Source organism: Eurosta solidaginis, chromosome 2 (assembly GCF_040869045.1).
Source record: "Eurosta solidaginis isolate ZX-2024a chromosome 2, ASM4086904v1, whole genome shotgun sequence".
Classification (NCBI taxonomy): Eukaryota; Metazoa; Arthropoda; class Insecta; order Diptera; family Tephritidae; genus Eurosta; species Eurosta solidaginis.
The window spans coordinates 53,748,268-53,768,659 of NC_090320.1; the positions used below are offsets into that span (position 1 = coordinate 53,748,268).

Genomic DNA, 20,392 nt, shown 5'->3' on the forward strand with positions numbered 1-20,392 from the left:
TCCCCCTCTTAATATATGTACAAATAAAAGTTCAATGAGGATAGTGTCCTAATTTCGATATAAATGTTGTGTTAACTTAATATTGTGTAATACAAATCAATTAAAAATAAAAATTTTCTACACAATTTTAAGTGGTCTTTATACATTAGCGTGTCATACACGCTCTATCAGCCGGTATAAGCAAATACATTTTAGTTATCTTACCGATAACTTTGCGGTACTAAAGTACGCATGTGCATTATGTATATTACGGACAATATGATTATGCAATATGCAGTAAACAAATGGTTAACTTAATTATGACAAATATTGCATAGTATGTATGTGCATTAGGGTGTCCGTAGAGTATAATGAAATCAATTTTCGTCGACATATAATTTCAAGTTACATATTTTGTCAAAAAACCAGCTTATCTTCAAAGGATTCTCAATTTAGTGTATTAATGTTTAAGTGAATTAGAGTGCATTGTATTGTACGCATAGTTGTAAACACTAAAAAAGCAGCAAAGATTATAAATTTTTTTTTCTCCTTTTTCGTTAATTTTAGAAAAAGCTTTAGTGATTCTAACACGCACTCCCGCTATGATTAAACTGACAAATACATTCATCCAAAGCCATGCCTTTGTTGTTGTGCAACTTTACCCCATTGGCTTCTTAGATGTATTCTTTGGACAGTCCATACTTTGTATGTTAAATAAAAAATAATAAAAAATAATAATAACGAGCCGGACCCGTGCGCATCTTGCGCAACCAATATAAAAGTATCTTATCAAATATCAACAGAAATCATCTGTTCTATCAATCAATTAAAACTTACAGCTTGCGCTTCCATCTAGCGTATGGTAGCAACTGCCGGAAATGCAGTGCAAATATTCACATTAGTGCCATAGTACAAATAGATTTCTTTGTGTGCTCACAATCGTTCATTTTTAACAAATTATTTTAATAAAATATAGCTAAACAAAAGCACTACGACCAAAATTGCCCAAAGCTCGCTAATAGCCCGAATCTCCATCTTTACAACCAAAACTTTATTTATATATTTGGATTCCAAATAAGAGCGAAAAGGGACCCGTACATAAAAACAGTAATTAGAAATAATATATGATGATAAATGCAAGGCGCGCTAGCCTCCGAAGAGCTTTTAGGACAAGCTTCTCTTCCAATTTACGTCGTGTTCCTTAAACTTTTTCCGTCAATTGGGACATGTTTTATGCCGACTCCGGACGGCAGTTGCAAGGCAGATGAGTTTTCACTGAGAAGCTTTTCATTGTAGAAATACACTCGGGGTGCTTGCCAAATCACTGCCAAGGTGCGACCCCGCTTTGAAAAACATTTTTATAATTGAAAAAACTTGTTTCTTAATTATTGATATTGCTTTGCCTGGGGCTTGAACCCAGGTTCTCCGGTGTGATAGGCGGAGCACGTTACCACCACACCACGGCGGCTGCTGTTGTGAGCTTGTACTAAAGCTATACTTTGTTGTTGGCCGCTCGATTTAAGAACTCAATTTAAGAACTGGAAACAACTGTCGTCTTGTCCCTCCTAATGTCATGTTTATACAATTGTCCCAAAATTATTAAATAAGTATTGTAACGAATTTAGTGCAAATCCTCTTATTTGCCCTTCTGCTAACGTTCGAATCACTAAACTGTTGAATAAATAACTCCACTATTCAATAATGCAAAATGGCCTTTATTAAAGTTCTTCACAAAATAATACTACTATTGCTCGCCAGATAGCGTCTTACATCAAACTGATTGTCGCGCCTCTACTGTTGCTGCCTTTTGTACCCTTTGATTTCCTCGTTGCATCTTCTAGGCGCTTCCAGAATTTACTCAGTTGCTGCTATAAAATTATAACTACAGATGCACGTGTATAGCTTCTCATATGCGCGTGTATTTGTGAGCGACACTTCCCCAATTATAATTGCATACTTTTGGGAGCATCTCAGATAAGATATCTGCATGTGTTTGTGCGTCTCTTCTCCGCTGCGTGTACGTACATATGTGTAGACATAATGATTGATCTACTGATATGCATACAAGTCACTGCTTAGCATCGCTTAGAGATGACAGTACCCCTTAGTGTTGCTAATATTCGTAACACTGCCCTCCACCTAAGTCTGATCGTCCCGATCAGACAAATCTCTCGATCTAAACGCTGCTAGCCTCTCCAAATTGACCACTTTCATTTTGGTTCGTGGTTTTCCAATGGTTTGTATGCGGTACACTACATCGTTGATACAACTTTGTATGGGCCTTCCCAATTACACTGCAATTTCGGGGACAAACCTTTTTTTCGTTGTGGGTTGTATAACAGCACCAAATCTCCTTCCTGAAACCCTTCCGAATTAATTGCTTTATCGTACCTCGCTTTCATCTTGTCACTCATAACCTTTGCTCGTTGCCTTACCAGATCGTGTATCTCTCTCAGCTCTTCTTCCAGAACACCAGTGGATTTCTTGACATTTCTCTCCGCATCGGCATCTACCCCATACTTCAAATCAGCTGGCAGTCGAAGATCATTGCCAAAAATTACCTTTGCGGGAGTTTGGCCCGTTGTCTCATGTACTGCCGATCGGTAGGCCATCAAGAATAATGATATGTGTGTATCCCAGTCCTTATGGTACTGGTCTACTACTTTCCTTAAATGCTGCTCCAATCTTCTATTGAAAAGTTCCACCATACCATCGGACTGAGGATGTAATGCAGTTGTCCGTGTTTTTCGAATGCCCAACTTCTTGCACATTTCTTGGAACACAGCTGATTCAAAATTCCTGCCTTGGTCAGAATGTAACTCCATTGGTACACCATACCTTGCAATCCAATCGTTTGTAACCACTTCTGCTATTGTTTCTGCTTCTTGGTTTGGGATTGGGTATACCTGAGCTGCGACATCCATGGCGATCCTTTCAAATGGTGCACCTGAAATATATTGCTTCATCTGGCCATGATTTCGTGTTTTGGGCCCTTTCGCTCTGTTGTAAACCTCGCAGTTGGCAATCCACTCGGTGACCGACTGACGGCAACCAACCCAATAGAATCTCTGCTTAATTTTCTCGAGCGTCTTCGTGATTCCAAGATGACCTCCACTTGGACCATTATGCAGCTCGCTGAGCACGACAGGAATCCTCTTTCTGGGAACAACTATCAATTTCTTCTTGTATTGACCATCCTCACTCTCCCATACTCAATGAAGGCAACCGGATATCAATTCTTAACTGTTCGAATGTGCCCAATATGACTTCGCAATGGGACTCTCTGCTGATATCTCTTCTCTGTTTGGTCTTTAGTTTCGTTCGAGCCCTTGCATAACATGTGTATCTTCTAGCTGACACTTTCTTAGTTGTTCCTTGTCCCATTCATCCGTACACGGTATAGTCATTAGCCGGACATCTATAATGTCTTCTTTAGCCTCGGCCTTTGAACAGTGCTTGCATTCCAAACTACATGGTCTTCGTGACATTGCATTAGCATTTCCATGGGTACTACCTTTTCGATGATCAATGGAAAAGTAGCTCGTCGCTCGATCCCCCGTGCCAATTGTCCTTCCGGATTACGTAACTGCAGAAGCCATTTCAACGCTGCGTGATCTGTCCTGACACGGAATCGGTGGCCGTAGAGGTATTTGTGAAAATGTTTAATGCACTCTACCAATGCCAACAGCTCTCTCCGCGTAACGCAGTAGTTCCTTTCTGTTTTTCCAATCCAACGGCTGTAATATGCAACTACCTTCCTGTCCATCGGCCAGTTGTGATAAAACGCCTCCTATGGCATATCCACTCGCATCGGTATCTAGAATAAATGTTGCTCCTGGAATCGGATATGCTAACATTGGGGCAGTGCACAAATGCTCCTTCAATGTTTGGAAAGCCACTTCTTGCTCCTTCTTCCATTCAAAAGCTTTATTTTTTCTTGTAAGCTCATGGAGGCTATGGGCTACGTTGGAAAAATTTGGTACAAATCGGCGGTAATATGTGCACAGCCCAAGGGAACTTCTCAATTCATGTAGGTTCTGTGGTCTTGGCCAATCCTTTACACCCTCTATCTTTTCGTTCGCAGTGCACATGCCCTCTGTCGTTACCTTGTGACCCAAATAATTTACTTCCTTTTTAAACAGCGCACACTTTTTGGGACTTAACTTCATACCAGCGCCAGCTGTTCTCTGGAAAATTTCCTCCAAGTTCTTAAGATGTTCGTCAAAGTTCTTGCCCAATACGATGATATCATCCAGGTACACCAAGCATGTTTTCCAATGTAGTCCTTTCAGTACCTGGTCCATGAGTCTCTCAAAAGTAGCTGGTGCATTACAAAGTCCAAAAGGCATCACTGTAAATTGCCAAAGACCATCACCGACACTGAAGTCTGTTTTCTCTTTATCTTCCTCCTTCACCTCAACTTGCCAGTAGCCGCTTTTCAAGTCCAGTGTGGAAAACCATATCGTACCAGATAGCGAGTCCAGAGTGTCGTCAATTCTTGGCAATGGGTAGCTATCCTTTTTCGTAACGTCATTCAACATCCGGTAGTCCACGCAAAACCTCATTTTTCCATCCTTCTTTACAGGTACTACCGGTGAACTACATGGACTAGCTGATGGTTCGATGACGCCGCTGTCGCTAATTTCTTGTATGATTTGACTCACAACTTCCCGCTTCGCCAGTGGAACACTACGTGGAGCTTAACGGATCGGCCTCGCATCTCCAGTGTCAATTTGATGTTTCACAACGTTGGTGCGGCCGGGTATGGAACCATCCTGGTCATATATGTTCGCAGTTGTTTTGCCTTACTATGATAGGCTTCCTCTAGCCCCTGCGTCCATGCCGTGTCATTTGAAAGATCAGTATTACTAGATGAAACGTGTTCCTGGAGCTGTTCACAGTTAATAACTACTTCAGCCTCTTGGCATCTTCCCAAAATAGCTCCTTTGGTCAGTTTGAGTGGTGACTTGAACTCATTGAGTACTCTTACCGGAATACGTCCATCTTGTTTTGTCATAGCCAGGGTTTTTCCTACAATTATGTTCAGTGCTGATTTGTTTGCTGCTTCGACAACCCACAATTTGTTTGTCCCACAATCTCCATCAACCTTTGCCCAGATGACTCTTCGGATTTTGGTGGTATTTGCTGACTCTCTTCCACCAGCACTCGTTTACTGCTGTAGCCTCTCTCGTAGCCGAAATTAAGTGGCACATCCATGTTCTTATATCGCATCGTCTTGCTTTGCATATCGATCTTGATGCCTTGGTCTATTAAGAAGTCTGTAACAGAGCCATAATAAATAATAAAATGTCACCCTGTGTTCAAGTTGCTGCAACACCCGTTGTCTACCCACGGGTGTGGAACAACTTGAACACAGAGCAATTCGGCTCGGCAGATAAAGACCGGCCATCATTATAAATTTTGAACAAAAGGCAAGCAGGTGTGAAGAACAAAAATATTACATAAAATCAACCTAAAATATCTAATCTAACCGTACAAACTAAACAAGTGTAAAGTAAATTAATAAAACAGTTGTTAAACTAAAACCAACATATAATAAAGGAACCAAACTAAAACTAACCTAAATATACGTGTTGTTGGAATTGGTGTTGGGTGTTTTATATGGAGTGCGTTGCGCGTGCAAGCGCACGTCCATTTTTCGGAGGTTCATACAATGAACCTTTATAAGTCCACTCCAATTATGATTTCATCAACAATCTCTGCCACTATAAAATTGTGTAGTACCGTGACGTTCTCAATTGCTACTTCACATGCTACTTCTCCAATTACCTGGGTGTTCTCTCCCGTGGCTGTACGTAATCTTGCTCCAAGCAATGCTCTTATCTTCATGTTGACTAAATCTGATCGAATGATGGAATGGGATGCACCCGTATCTACAGTCAGTAAACGTTCCTTTGCATCCACATGTCCTCCAACAGTAAGATTGCTTGACCTTCTTCCAATTTGCGAGATAGAGATTATGGGGCATTCAAATTGAGGGAGCCAGCTGTCGCCCCTTGCGGCTGACTCTCTTTAGTTTAACGATTGAGTGGACTTGGAGATTTGCTCATCTCCATCAGCTCTGCGTTTACGGCCACCCAGATTGTTGGAACTATTAGGACCGGTGCTGCAATGACGTGCAATGTGGCCTGGGTTGCCGCACTTGAAACATTTCATAACTCCAGAGTTTTTCTGTTGTGATCCCTTCAGTGCTTCCAAAATTGTGTCCACCCAATCTGGCCTTTCTACTTCCACATGATGGGCTTTGTACGCTGGCTTACTCAAAAGTGAGCCAGTTTCCTGAGTCAGTGCATGGGATACCGTTTCAGCGAATGTTTGCTTTGGGTTCGCGTATGTGGCTCGCTTCCTTTCGACGTCCCGTATGCCGTTTATAAAGCTCTGAATCTTTACCCTTTCAGTGTATTCCACGGGTGCGTCCGCATTTGCAAGATGAGCCAATCTTTCAACATCCGAAGCAAACTCCTGCAATGTCTATTTGCTTTTTGGTAATGGTTTTGCAACTCAATTTGGTATATCTGTTTTCTGTGTTCGCTTCCGTATCGTCGTTCTACAGCAGCCATCAATGCTTCATAACTGTTACGTTCGTACTCTGGGATGGTGTGTAATATCTCAGCAGCTGGTCGTTTTAAAGCCACGAACAATGCAGCAACTTTATCTTCAGCATTCCAGTTGTTCACTGCTGCGGTCTTCTCAAACTGTAGCTTAAAGACCTGGAAAGGAACAGAACCGTCAAAGGATGGTGTTTTTACCTTTGGATTGCTTGCTGAAACAGCTGGGCGATTTAATTGCCACTCCTGTATACGACCTCTCAAAGCATCCACCTCTGCCTCGAATTTTTCTTCAAACTGCATTATTTTTCGTCCTTGCGCGTTCCGAGTTTTGATGAAATACGCGCCTCTTGTGCTTCTAGTTGTACTGTTATGCGTGTCTTTCAGTTGAGTTGCCATATATGTCTTTTGTCCTTCCAGCTGTGATGAAATTTGCGTTTCCTGGGCTTCAGTCTTCGCTGTTATACGGTTCTCCTGCGATTCTAGTTGTTATTCCATCTTGAATGTTATGCGTGTCTCTTGCGATGCCAGTTGAGATGACATTGGTGGCGACATTTCTGAAATGCGTGCCTCCTGTGCTTCCATCTTGGATGTTAAACGTGTCTCCTGCGATTCCAGCTGAGATGCCACTGTCGATGTTTGAGCAGTTATTGCAGCCAATATCATGTTCAAGTCTGTGCTCGTAACTGTCTTCGATGTTTCGTTTTTCTCTTCAATTTTTGTTGTTGTCTCGTCGACATCAAGATGAAAGACATACTCTTCCACGTTAATTACTTCTGCTTCTATTGCCTCTCGTAGTCGTGCCTGAAGTTCGAGTTTAATGCCGGTTGTATTCAATCCACGGCTCTCCAACTCCTTCAGTTGCTGGATCTTCAATTCACTGAACTTTGCCATGTCCTTGTTGTCCTCTGGAATTTATTCAACAATTCCTCTTCTGACACCAATTGTAACGAATTTAGTGCAAATCTTATTTGCCCTTCTGCTAACGTTCGAATCACTAAACTGTTGAATAAATAACTCCACTATTCAATAATGCAAAATGGCCTTTATTAAAGATCTTCACAAAATAACACTACTATTGCTCGCCAGATAGCGTCTTACATCAAACTGATTGTCGCGCCTCTACTGTTGCTGCCTTTTATACTCTTTGATTTCCTCGTTGCATCTTCTAGGCGCTTCCAGAATTTACTTAGTTGATGCTATAAAATTATAACTACAGATGCACGTGTATAGCTTCTCATATGCGCGTGTATTTGTGAGCAACACTTCCACAATTATAATTGCATACTTTTGGGAGCATCTCAGATAAGATATCTGCATGTGTTTGTGCGTCTCTTCTCCACTGCGTGTACGTACATATGTGTAGACATAATGATTGATCTATTGATGTGCATACAAGTCACTGCTTAGCATCGCTTAGAGATTACAGTACCCCTTAGTGTTGCTAATATTCGTAACAATATTATGTTAAAAAGGCTGGATGTATTTACTTGAAACACTGTTTTCTTGGATTGTTTGTTTCTCATTTCACGGACTTACTCGTGGTCTTTCTTTTACTATTGAATAAGATAAGTGTGAAATGCATATTTGGTGCACTTGAAAGTTCAAGATTCGGAAACTTTGCATATAGTAAGAAGATTAGAGTGTCAAAACAAAAAACAAATAAAATAATTAAAAACAATTTTTAAGTTAAACGGTTTTATTGAAAACAATAATTACATGAAGTAATAATAATACTAAAAGCTAGAAAATAATTAGGTAGGTCCTAGGTACTAGTCATCACACTCCTCATCAATCTAGGACGTTGATCAGACAATTAAATAAAAGTGTTGGGCGCGTGAAACTTCTAAAAATGTGAGGCGTGGCATATATATATATATATATATATATGACTATCAATAGAAATTTACTTTATCTTTTGCTGAGTACGCTATGATTCTCGAGTTGAGCCACTGTTTCGAAATAACCCTTGAGATTTTAGAAGAATGCCTAGTTATCAACATGAGCTCTAATGGTACTCAAGCCCAAATGCTTGTTGGGTATATTCGACGCCATTTCGAAATAACTCAAATAACTTATAGGTTAACTAGAGTTTAACCCTGCCAGATCGGCCGCGTAAGCTCAGCTTAAACTTCAGTTAAAGTAGACTGAAAAACTGCAGAATAAGTTTAAGCGTTGTTTAACTAACAACAAACTGAGTTGAAATTGTACTGAAAAACCGGGCCTAAGTCAAACAAAGCATTTAGTATATAGTTAGATATTTCATGATTACGTGGTGCTTATGCTTCACTTCAGCCATTTACAATATGCTGATTATGTCAGCTCACTTAAGTTCGAGAAGTGTTGTTACTCAAAATTTATTGCACTTTTCCCAATTCTGGATTTGTGACAGTGTACGATAGAACACGTTAGCAGTTTGGAAACAAATAAAACTAATTAACTGCGCGCTTTGTACACATCATAAAATTCTAAGAAAATGTTGTTTTTAGAAGTTTTGTTGTTCTTACTAATTAGGTGTTTAGAATTTTGGCACACATTTTCACCCGAAAACTTAAGCTAAAATGGGCGAGTGCTGTATAACTCTAACTGAAAAAGAGAATATTTTTATTGTGTCTACACTCAGAGAAAAAATCGTTCTAAAACGAACGAAACAAGTTCAAAATTAAGAACATTCGTTGACAAAAGTCTGTTAAGTACGTTTTTTCTTAACTCGTGACCGATGGGCTTGTTTTAAGAACAGTTTTTCCAAGCACAGCGTTCGTATTTCACGACCAGTTTGGTATTGATGTGTGAACCTTCTGTGCTCATTTCAAGCACTACTTGGGATTGATTTAAGATTTTTCGTTCTCACGCTTCGAGAACGTTTTGTTGTCGATTTAACAGTTTTCGGTCTCAATTCAAGAACGGTTTGTGCTTGATCATTGGTGGGAGGAAGGTAATTTTTTAATTATTACCTATTTATTTATTTATTTTTTATTAACAAATCATTTTCTTGTTATTAATAAAAAATATTAATAACAAAAAAACTATTATTATAAGCCAAAAGGTTTGAAAAAACGCATAATATGCATTTTTTCATATATTTCTCTTATCGAGAAATTTTTCTTATTTGATGGTGCAATCTGAATATATATTTAAAACATTTCATAACAAGTTTGAGAATTACCTGTGCATATGTGAGTGGAACTGAACGAAAAAGAAGATTTAAAAAAATCTATAATATAAAAATAAGTCGGGTTTTCCTTCCTGACGCTATAACTCCAGAATGCACGAACCGATTTCCACGGTTTTGCAGTCGTTGGAAAGGTCTCGGGCTCCGTGAGGTTTATAGAAAATTCAGGATCGACACACAGGGTCTCGAGATATAGGCCAAAACGTGGACAAGGGTACCCCTAGAATGTGTTTATAGAATATGGATATCAAATGAAAGCTGTTGATGAGTGCTTTAGTACAGGTTAATTTTCATACCCCTGGGTGACTAGGGTCTCGAGATATAGGCCGAAACGTGGTCCCGGGTACGCCTGGAATGTGTTTATAGAATATGGATAACAAATGAAAGCTGTTGATGAGTGCTTTAGTAGAGGGTAATTTTCATACCGCTGGGTGACTAGGGTCTCGTGATATAGGCCAAACCGTGGGCACGTGACCGCCTAGATAGTGTTTTTACATTATGGGTATCAAAATTGAAGCTGTTGATGAGTGCTTTAGTACAGGGTAGTTTTCATACCTATCGGTGACTAGGGTCTCGAGATATAGGCCAAAACGTGGATCAAGGTAACACTGGGATGTGTTTTTACATTATGGATATCAAATTGAAGCTGTTGCTGTATGCTTTAGAACAGAGTAAGTTTTACACCGCTGGGTGACTAGGGTCTCGAGATATAGGCCAAAACATGGACCTGGATACCCCTAGAATGTGTGTGTATTATGGATATCAAATGAAAGCTGAGAGCTTTAAAGTAATTTTCATTGTGATATTTGATTTAGTCGCATCAACCTGGCAAAACTGATAAATATACATGCGAAGCCGAAATAAAGACATGAATTAATATTACCCACATACCTATTTACATACGTCCTATTCGATTTGCCTGAAATTTGGTATATAAATTTGCCTATATTAGTATTTACGATGCTTTTTTCCGGGAAGTGGACCAGAGACGGACTGGAACTGGGATTAGGACTAGGACTGAGACTGAGACTCGGAGTGGGACTGGGACTGAGACTCGGAATGGGACTGGAACAAAATACATACCACCCTCTGGGACAGCAATAAGATATGAAGAAGAATGAGAAAAACTTGAGAGAAGAGAAAAAAGAGAAGGAGGCTGAGAAAGAGATAGAATGAGACGAATATGGAGATAGATGAAGCGAAAAATACGGAGGGAGGAGTGAATACAAAGATTAGGAAAAAGTGTAGAGGGTCGATGGCAGAGTTAGACCGAAAAAACTTATTAAAATGTATGCAGATAGATCAAATTTAGGGCAGAACAACGTCTGCCGGGTCTGCTAGTAGAATATAAAAAAATTGTTTTAAAAACTTCAGAGTTTGACGGTGATCGAACTCGCGCCACACGATCGCAATCGCAACATTATAGCCGCTGGGCCACTACAACTGCTTGATAGCTTGTGCCAAATGTTGTATTTAACATTGTACCGTTTCTTTTTTCTTGTTCTTAATTTAAGAACATTGTTCTCATTAATATAACATTTGTTCATATTTTAAGACCAGCTGTTCTCTTTTCAAGAACATGGTTGTCAGTTTAATAACAAGGTTATTGTTTGGAGAACAGGTCGTTCCTTTTTCAAGAACAAAAAAGTAAGAACATGAAAAGCTTGAATTGAGTCCGGTGGTGTTGGATTTTAGAACGGCGTTTTTCTCTGAGTGTAATGCCTAAAATCTGAGGGCAAAGTTATTGTTTATTTCACATTATTCACACGGCCCAAATATGTATAAATAGTGGCCACAAAATTTAACTTGCTTTAGTTTATACTTAAAAAGCAGTGGAAATAGTTTTAAATTAAAATGAAGTTACATTATCATTTCTCACTCCTGTTAATCGTGGTTAGCTGCGTTTTCTTGACTTATGCGAATTCGGAATTTCGCATTATAAATGGCGTTGATTGGGATATAGCGAATAGCCCATATTTAGTAGCAGTAAATTATAGAGGCGTGAATGAATGCGTTGGTTCACTAATCACAATGCAGATGGCGGTAACAGCTGCGCATTGCGTGATTAATAGAAAAGTGAAGCTCTTCATCGTTATTGCTGGTGTCACCGATATTCGTGATTTAACTGGACAAAGTCATGCTGTGGAGAGGGTAGATTATCCATGTGAATTTAGTTTCGTAAAAGGAAATATGGATATAGCTATAATTAAATTGAGTCAAACCTTTAACCCAAGTCAAACAGTAAAACCAATATCACTTTGCGAAACTACGAGTACAATAACCGAAAGCACAAAAATGCGAGTTAGTGGGTGGGGTTTTACAACAAAAAATGGAAATCCTTCGCCTACACTCAAAAGTACTATCTTAAGTGTAGTATCATTCGGCGAATGTGAGAGACGATATGGTGAGATCGGATTAATTTTAACACAATCAATGATTTGTGCTGCAGGTTGTCAAACTGATATATGCTATGGAGATTCTGGCGCACCGGCCGTTGTGGATGGAAAACTTTGTGCGGTCACATCACAAAATGAACAATGTAATCACCCCTATTATCAGACTATATTTACAAATATAAATGATCCAGGTGTTCAAGAGTTTATAGCTGATGCGTTGAGCGATGATTCTGAAAGCGAAAACTAATAAATCAATAAATTTTTGTGCACAAATACTTATATTGTTCATTTTAGTGCATTTTTAACAAATATATACACGGTCAAACTTCTCATAAACCGGCGTTTTTACTGTGGGAAAGGCCCAAATTTCTACTGCGTAGAACCAATTCGAATTTCACCCTAAAGGTAAAGACAGCACTAAGTTATTACAATTCTTGCTGTACAACGAGAAAAATAGTCTCACTGCGCAGGTATGTTTTAGTGTTGCACAGTGTAATATCCATTTTTATACTCAGCTGAGCAGAGCTTACAGAGTATATTAATTTTGTTCGCATAACGGTACCCCGTAACGGCATAAACAAATGGAGATAGATATAGACTTCTCTATATCAAAATGATCTGGGCGAAAAAGAAATTAATTTAGCCATGTCCGTCCGTCCGTCTGTCCGTGAACACGATAACTTCAGTAAATTTTGAGGTATTTTAATGAAATTTGGTATGTAAGTTCTTGGGCACTCATCTGAGATCGCTATTTAAAATAAACGAAACCACGCCCACTTTTTCTATATCGAAAATTTCAAAAAACCGAAAAAGTGCGATAATTCATTACCAAAGACGGATATGCGTTGAAACTTGGTAGGTGGGTTAACCGTATGATGCAAAATAGAAAATTAGTAAAATTTTGGACAATGGGCGTGGCACCGCCCACTTTTAAAAGAAGGTAATTTCAAAGTTTTGCAAGCTGTAATTTGGCAGTCTTGAAGATATCGCGATGAAATTTGACAGGCACGTTACTCCTATTACTATATGTGTGCTAAATAAAAATTAGCAAAATCGGATGACGAACACACCCACTTAAAAAAAATTTTTTTTAAAGTCAAATTTTATCAAAAAATTGAATATCTTTACAGTATATAAGTAAATTATGTCAACATTCAACTCCAGTAATGACATGGTGCAACAAAATACAAAAATAAAAGAAAATTTCAAAATGGGCGTGGCTCTGCCCTTTTTAATTTAATTTGTCTAGAATACTTTTAATGTCATAAGTCAAACAAAAATTTACCAATCTTTGCGAAATTTGGTAAGGGCATAGCTTCCATGACGATAACTGTTTTCTGTGAAAATGGGGGAAATCGGTTGAAGCCACGCCCAGTTTTTATACACAGTCGACCGTCTGTCCTTCCTCTTGGCTGTTAACACGATAACTTTAGCAAAAATCGATATATCTTAACTAAACTTAGTTCACGTGCTTATCTGAACTCAATTTATATTGGTATTAAAAATGGACGAAATCCGACTATGACCACGCCCACTTTTTCGATATCGAAAATATCAAAAATGAAAAAAATGCCATAATTCTATACCAAATACGAAAAAAGGGATGAAACATGGTGATTGGATTGGTTTTTTGACGCAAAATATAACTTTAGAAACAACTTTTTACAATGGGTGTAACACCTACCATGTTAAGTAGAAGAAAATGAAAAACTTCTGCAGGGAGAAATCAAATGCACTTGGAATCATGGCGGGAATACTGCTCGTGGTATTACATATATAAATAAATTAGCGGTACCCGACATTTTGGTCGATATCTCGAAAACGCCTTCACATATACAAGTAAGGGCCACTCCATTTTACAACCCTCATTAATACCTTTAATTTGATACCCATATTATACAAACACGTTCTAGAGTCACCCCTGATCCACCTTTATGGCGATATCTCGAAAAGGCGTCCACCTATAGAACTAAGGCCCACTCCCTTTTAAAACACTCTTTAATACCTTCCATTTGATACCCATGTCATACAAACACATTCCAGGTTTACCCTAGGTTAAATTTCCTACATTGTGATTTTCCCTTATTTTGTCTCCAAAGCTCTCAGCTGTGTATGTAATGTACGGTGACACCCGAACTTAGCCTTCGTTACTTGTTTTTAATATTACCGATTAGTTACACAAATTATTATAATTTTTCATTAATTAAACAGTTTTAAGAAGATATAGGCAATAAAATATTTTTGGCCGCCTAAAACTTAAAAATCTACCTATGTGCCTCGTTCGCCTATTTCTATCAGAACCTTCACTTTTCGCGAACAGCTTTCTCAAATTGTTGCTTGTGTGTATATGTATGAGTAATATGCGCTTTTTACTTACTTACTTAATGGGCGCTTAACCGTCTAAACGGTTATGGCCGTCCAACAAGGCGCGCCAGTCGCTCCTTCGCTCCGCCAACCGGCGCCAATTGGTCACACCAAGGGAGTTTAAATCGTTTCCCACCTGGTCCTTCCAACGGAGTGGGGGCCGCCCTCTACCTCTGCTTCCATAGGCGGGTTCCGATAGAAAAACTTTCTTGGCCGGAGCATCATCTTTCATTCGCATAACATGGCCTAGCCAGCGCAGCTGCTGCGTTTTAATTCGCTGGACTATGTGGTTCATCATTAAATCTTCTTCGGTACTCGCCATCGCCAACGCGTAGAGGTCCATAAATCTTTTGAAGAACTTTTCTCTCGAACACTCCCAAAGCCGCTTAATCTGCTATTGTCATGGTCCATGCTTCTGCCCCATATAGCAGGACGGGTACGATAAGTGACTTGTAGAGAATGATTTTCGTTCGCCGAGAGAGGACTTTACTTTTCAATTGCCTACCTAGTCCAAAGTAGCATTTATTGGCAAGATTGATTCTTCGGTGGATTTCAGTGCTGATGTTGTTGCTAGTGTTGATGCTGGTTCCCAAATAAACGAAGTCTTTTACTATTTCGAAATTATGGCTGCCAACAGTAGCATGGCTGCCAAGGCGCGTATGCGCTGACTCTTTGCTCGATGACAGCAGGTACTTCGTTTTGTCCTCATGTCCACCATCAAACCCATCTTTACCGCTTCTTTTTCCAGTTTGGAGTAAGCAGAACTAACAGTGCGGGTGTTTAGGCCGATGATATCAATGTTATCAGCATATGCCAGTAATTGCACGCTTTTATAAAATATTGTTCCAGTGCGGTTAAGTTCTGCAGCTAGTATAATTTTCTCCAGCATCAAATTAAAGAAATCGCATGATAGGGGGTCACCCTGTCTGAAACCTCGTTTAGTTTCGAACGGCTCGGAGAGGTAACATACATACATACATTTTTGTATGAAAACATTTAATGCTTTTTTTTGGCCGATTTCTTGGCCCTTCAAACCTTTGAGCCTGTTAGATTTTTATATTTGAGTCTTTTATCATCGCCATATGTGGCGAAGTTGATTCTATATATATTTTAAAGCCCGTTGGGAAAAATCCCTCACGAAGCAATAAGTAAAATAATTTAAAAAAATGTTTAAGTTAAACGGTTTTATTGAAAACAATACTTACTCCTAGGTACTAGTCATCACACTCCTCATCAATCTAGGGCGTTGATCAGACAATTAAATAAAAGCGCTGGGCGCTTGAAATTTCTAGCATAACCTGATTAAGGTTCAGTTGGTCTTACTTATGACTATCAACAGAAATTTGACGCGTCCAACGCTTTTATTTAATTGTCTGATCAACGCCCTGGATTGATGAGGAGTGTGATGACTAGTACCTAGGACCTACCTAATTATTTTCTAGCTTTTAGTATTATTATTACTTCATGTAAGTTTTGTTTTCAATAAAACCGTTTAACTTAAAAATGGTTTTAATTACTTTATTTTCAAGTTTTTAGTCTTTATTTAATTGCCTATTATTTCTCATTCTATTTAGTTCATTTAGTGACTCATTATTACAAGGACTCTTTCCTGAAAATTTGTTACAATCTAAGTCCTCAATACATAACCCTTCCAAAAACTTTACTCTACTCTGCGCCACGTATGCTTGTCCCGCCGCGAACTCCAAAATATTTTGATGTCACTTCTACCGGACTTTATGTAATAGTTGTTCCAAATATGAACCAAATCGGACCACAAATGCGATTTTTTGAAATATTTCTATCCATGGAAGTTACCATGGAAGTTACTTAAATTTCAATTACAAAATTCGTGCCAGCCAGCCAGCCAGCCTGTCAAGTCAAGCTTAATAAAACCGTTAAAAAAAAACAAAAATGCGCACCTTCATTGCAGTTATATAGCGGAGTTTACATGGTAAGTATGCCTTGAGAGAGAAACCTTCATCGGAACTTATATTTCAGAAACTACACGATGTGCAAACTCTATTCATGTTTTTTTCGGGACCGGCTTGCCCTTTGACCTGAAGATTTTGGCGTTTCATCCTCCAAATATCGTAGAGTACAGTGTCCCGTATAATACCCAGTGAGAGTTCGTAGGTCCTCTCTATTTTCAGATTATTGAGTTTGGCTGATACTCCCTAGCTAAGCGTGGGGCAGTTGAGGGCGAGCAGTTTAGTGTGAGTTATAAGGGAGTAATTTGATGTGCTTGTAAGCGGATGACGTACCCGACTCACACGTTTGGGGTTGCGGGTTCAAAGCCCACTGCAAGCAAGCATTTTTTAAATTTATTATCTTTTTTATTTTTATAAATTACTATTTTAATGGACTGTATGTTATTTTACTTTGTTTATGGTGTATTTAAAATACGGGACGATGCAAAGCATCGGTACACCTTATTTATGATATCTTTATTTTAATGTATTTGTTTGTTATTTTTAAATTTATTTAGAGAGAGGTCACTATGTACCTGTTACACCTTGTATTTATTCATTGGGGGCGAGCACTGGGGGCTCCAAGGTATTGGCTGCGGGATGAGCCACCTTGTTTTGCTTTGAAAAACCCCTATTACACCTTGTATTTATTCATTTGGGGCGAGCACTGGGGGCTCCAAGGTATTGGCTGCGGGATGAGCCATCTTGTTTTGCTTTGAAAAACCCCTTGTATTTATTCATTGGGGGCGAGCACTGGGGGCTCTGAGGTTTCGCTCTAATCAGCCACCTCATCTTCTGTTTGAAGAACCTCTTGTATTTATTCATTGGGGGCGAGCACTGGGGGCTCTGAGGTTTCGCTCTAATGAGCCACCTCATCTTCTATTTGAAGAACCCTTAAAAAATGTGATATGGAGGCGAGCACTGGGCTCTGAGGTATCGGCACCCCATCTTCTACTCGAAGAACCTCAATTTTAAATTAAAAACTAAAACTATATCTTTAGAATATTTCACTAACCAGTTGAGAATTACAAGCACACTCAACGGCTAATGAAACAAACGAAAGAAAAAAAGTCATAGTTTAAGTCGCTTAAACACTCCCGTTGCTGGCAGCATAAACAATTTGGCCTGTCTTTGCCCTGTCTTTGCCCTGGGCATTCAATACATTGTTGCATGAACTGCTTTGTTTTCCAGTTACTTGTGGTGCCCTCTAGTGTGTACCTTTGTGAGTCCACAGAAAGGTTTTGAACCATAGAACGCTACTAAAGAACCCTGCTTAGCTAGGTAATCTGCCTGCTCATTACCTATTGTACCTGATCCCCGGGAACCCATCTTAACAAAAACTTGTTTTTGAATCTCAAATCATTTAGGACTCCAATGCAGTCATGCACTAGCTTAGAAGTAATTTTGTAAGACTGCAAGACACGTAAAACTGCCTGGCTGTCTGACATAATGATGATACTCCTCGAGGATAAGCCTCTTCGGAGATATTTTCTACCGCAAACTTCTATTGCATGGATTTCTGCCTGAAAAATAGTGAGGTAGCACCGCATTGGTATCGATTTCTTGAAGTTCAGCCCATAATAGCCGTGTTTTTTTTAATTCTATATACGTTTACGCTTAAACTTTATATGGACTGCTAAGCGACAAACTTTAAATACACCTCTGAAATTGCTGCGCATAAAATGTGTCCTACTAAATTTCAATACGCATTATACTCAGATGTAACTGAAATATGTGTTTATGTTTCACCCTCTACAAAAAACACGGTTAATATCCAGGTCACGTATATCGGTCATAAAATTTTGATCCATCCGTGAACCTGACCTCCCAGCCAGAATCAGTATATGAGATTCTGAGCGTAGAGGCTATTGTATCACGTAGTTGCAATACGGAATTTTCGTATGAATTTTCTTATAACTTTCATAAGCCCAGTCATGTTTCCGCTCTTTAGCTCAGAGATTTTTTGAAGTTCTTCGAGCCGATTACTCAAGAAAATTTTAGGGTTTATCTGTCCGATTAAAACAGTTTTTGTGAGCAAATTTTGTGTTAATAGGACAGATTAATTAAAAAAATTAAGTTGACATAAGAAAACGGCTGTTAGTGCAGCAAGTGTTGTCTCTTTCACTATTAAAATAGGAAAGCGATGTATTCTAACTAAAGCACTAAGTGAGTATGCAGCTGTCGTCCTCGTCGCACCCGTTATGGCAATGCAAACCAGTCAATGCAGTTAGCTTAATTTTTTTATACCCAGCTGTACTTGTACACAGGGTATTATAACTTTGATTGGATAGCGGTTGGTTGTACAGGTATAAAGGAATCGAGATAGATATAGACTTCCATATATCAAAATCATCAGTATCAAAACAAATTTGATTGAGCCATGTCTTGAGTAAATATTGAGATATCTTCACTAAATTTGGTACACGACCTTATCGGGACCCAGAATAGATTGGTATTGAAAATGAGCGAAATCAGATGATAACCAAGCCCACTTTTTATATATATAACATTTTGGAAAACACAAAAAAACTGATTATTTAGTAAATAATACACCTAGAATGTTGAAATTTGACGTGTGGACTGATATGATACTCTTGATAAAAATTTGAAAAAAATTGTTTAAAATGGGCGTGGCACCGCCCACTTGTGATAAAATCAATTTTACAAATATTATTAATCATAAGTCCAAAATCGTTAAGACTATCGCAACAAAATTCGGCAGAGAGGTTTCCTTTACTATAAGGAATGCTTTGAAGAAAAATTAACGATATGGGTTAAAGACCACGCCCACTTTTATATAAGTGACTTTAAAAAGGGTGGTAGCCAAAAATATTAAGTTAAATCTTAGCGAAATATAGTTTTGTGCCAATCGTATTTTGTGCCATTATAACAAGAAATGGGAAAAAATTCAAATCTTGAAAAATGGGCGTGGCACTGTCCCTTACTTACAATGCATTTCCCAACGTTTCTGGAGCCATAACTCGACGAAAAATTCGGTGCACATGCCTTTTAACAGGAAATATTTTCAGTAAAAATGGACTAAATCGGTTAAACCGCCTTCCTTTATATACAAGATTTTGTAAAAGTGCGTAGATGTAGGTAATATGCTATTTCTAGTAAAAGTTGGAAAATTTCGTTATTAACCCTGCCCTTTTTTTATACTCAGCTGAGCAGAGCTCACAGAGTATATTAATTTTGTTCGCATAACGGTAATCCGTAACAGCATAAACTAATCGAGATAGATATAGACTTCTATATATCAAAATGACGAAAAAATGGCGAAAAAAGAAATTCATTTAGCCATGTTTGTCCGTCCGTCCTTAAACACGATAACTTGAGTAAATTTTGAGGTATCTTAATGAAATTTGGTATGTGTGTTCCTGGGCACTCGTCTCAGATCGATATCTAAAATGAACGAAATCGGCCTATAACCACGCCCACTTTTGCGATATCGAGAATTTCGAAAAACCGAAAAAGTGCAATAATTCATTACCAAAGACGGATAAAGCGATGAAACTTGGGAGGTGGGTTGACCTTATAACGCAGAATAGAAAACTAGGAAAATTTTGGCTAATGGGCGTGGCACCGCCCACTTTTAAAAGAAGGTAATTTAAAAGATTTGCAAGCTGTAATTTGGCAGTCGTTGAAGATATCATGATGAAATTTGGCAGGAACGTTACTCCTATTACTATATGTGTGCGTAATAAAAATTTGCAAAATCGGATTACGAACACGCCCACCTTTAAAAAAAAATTTTAAAGTCAAATTTTAACCAAAAATCGAATATCTTTACAATATATAAGTAAGTTAGGTCAACATTCAACTCCAGTAATGATATGGTGCAACAAAATACAAAAATAAATGAAAATTTCAAAATGGGGTGGCTCCGCCCCTTTTTATTTAATTTGTCTAGAATACTTTTAATGCAATAAGTCGAACAAAAAT

At 38.6% G+C, this 20,392-nt stretch overlaps 2 protein-coding genes across 3 annotated transcripts in view; both read left to right on the forward strand.

The window, feature by feature from the left end:
- Positions 1–20,392, forward strand: part of uex (metal transporter uex) — a 164,409-nt gene that overhangs the window by 30,148 nt on the left and 113,869 nt on the right. The window lies entirely within an intron of this gene.
- On the forward strand, positions 11,213–12,562 carry LOC137239740 (vitellin-degrading protease-like). Its single transcript, XM_067765364.1, has one exon. The coding sequence runs from the start codon at positions 11,575–11,577 to the stop codon at positions 12,361–12,363; it is 789 nt and encodes a 262-aa protein (XP_067621465.1). The 5' UTR covers positions 11,213–11,574; the 3' UTR covers positions 12,364–12,562.

Excerpts from the sequence above, each read along its gene's own strand:
- LOC137239740 (XM_067765364.1), top strand. The coding sequence starts at position 11,575 with ATGAAGTTACATTATCATTTCTCACTCCTGTTAATCGTGGTTAGCTGC.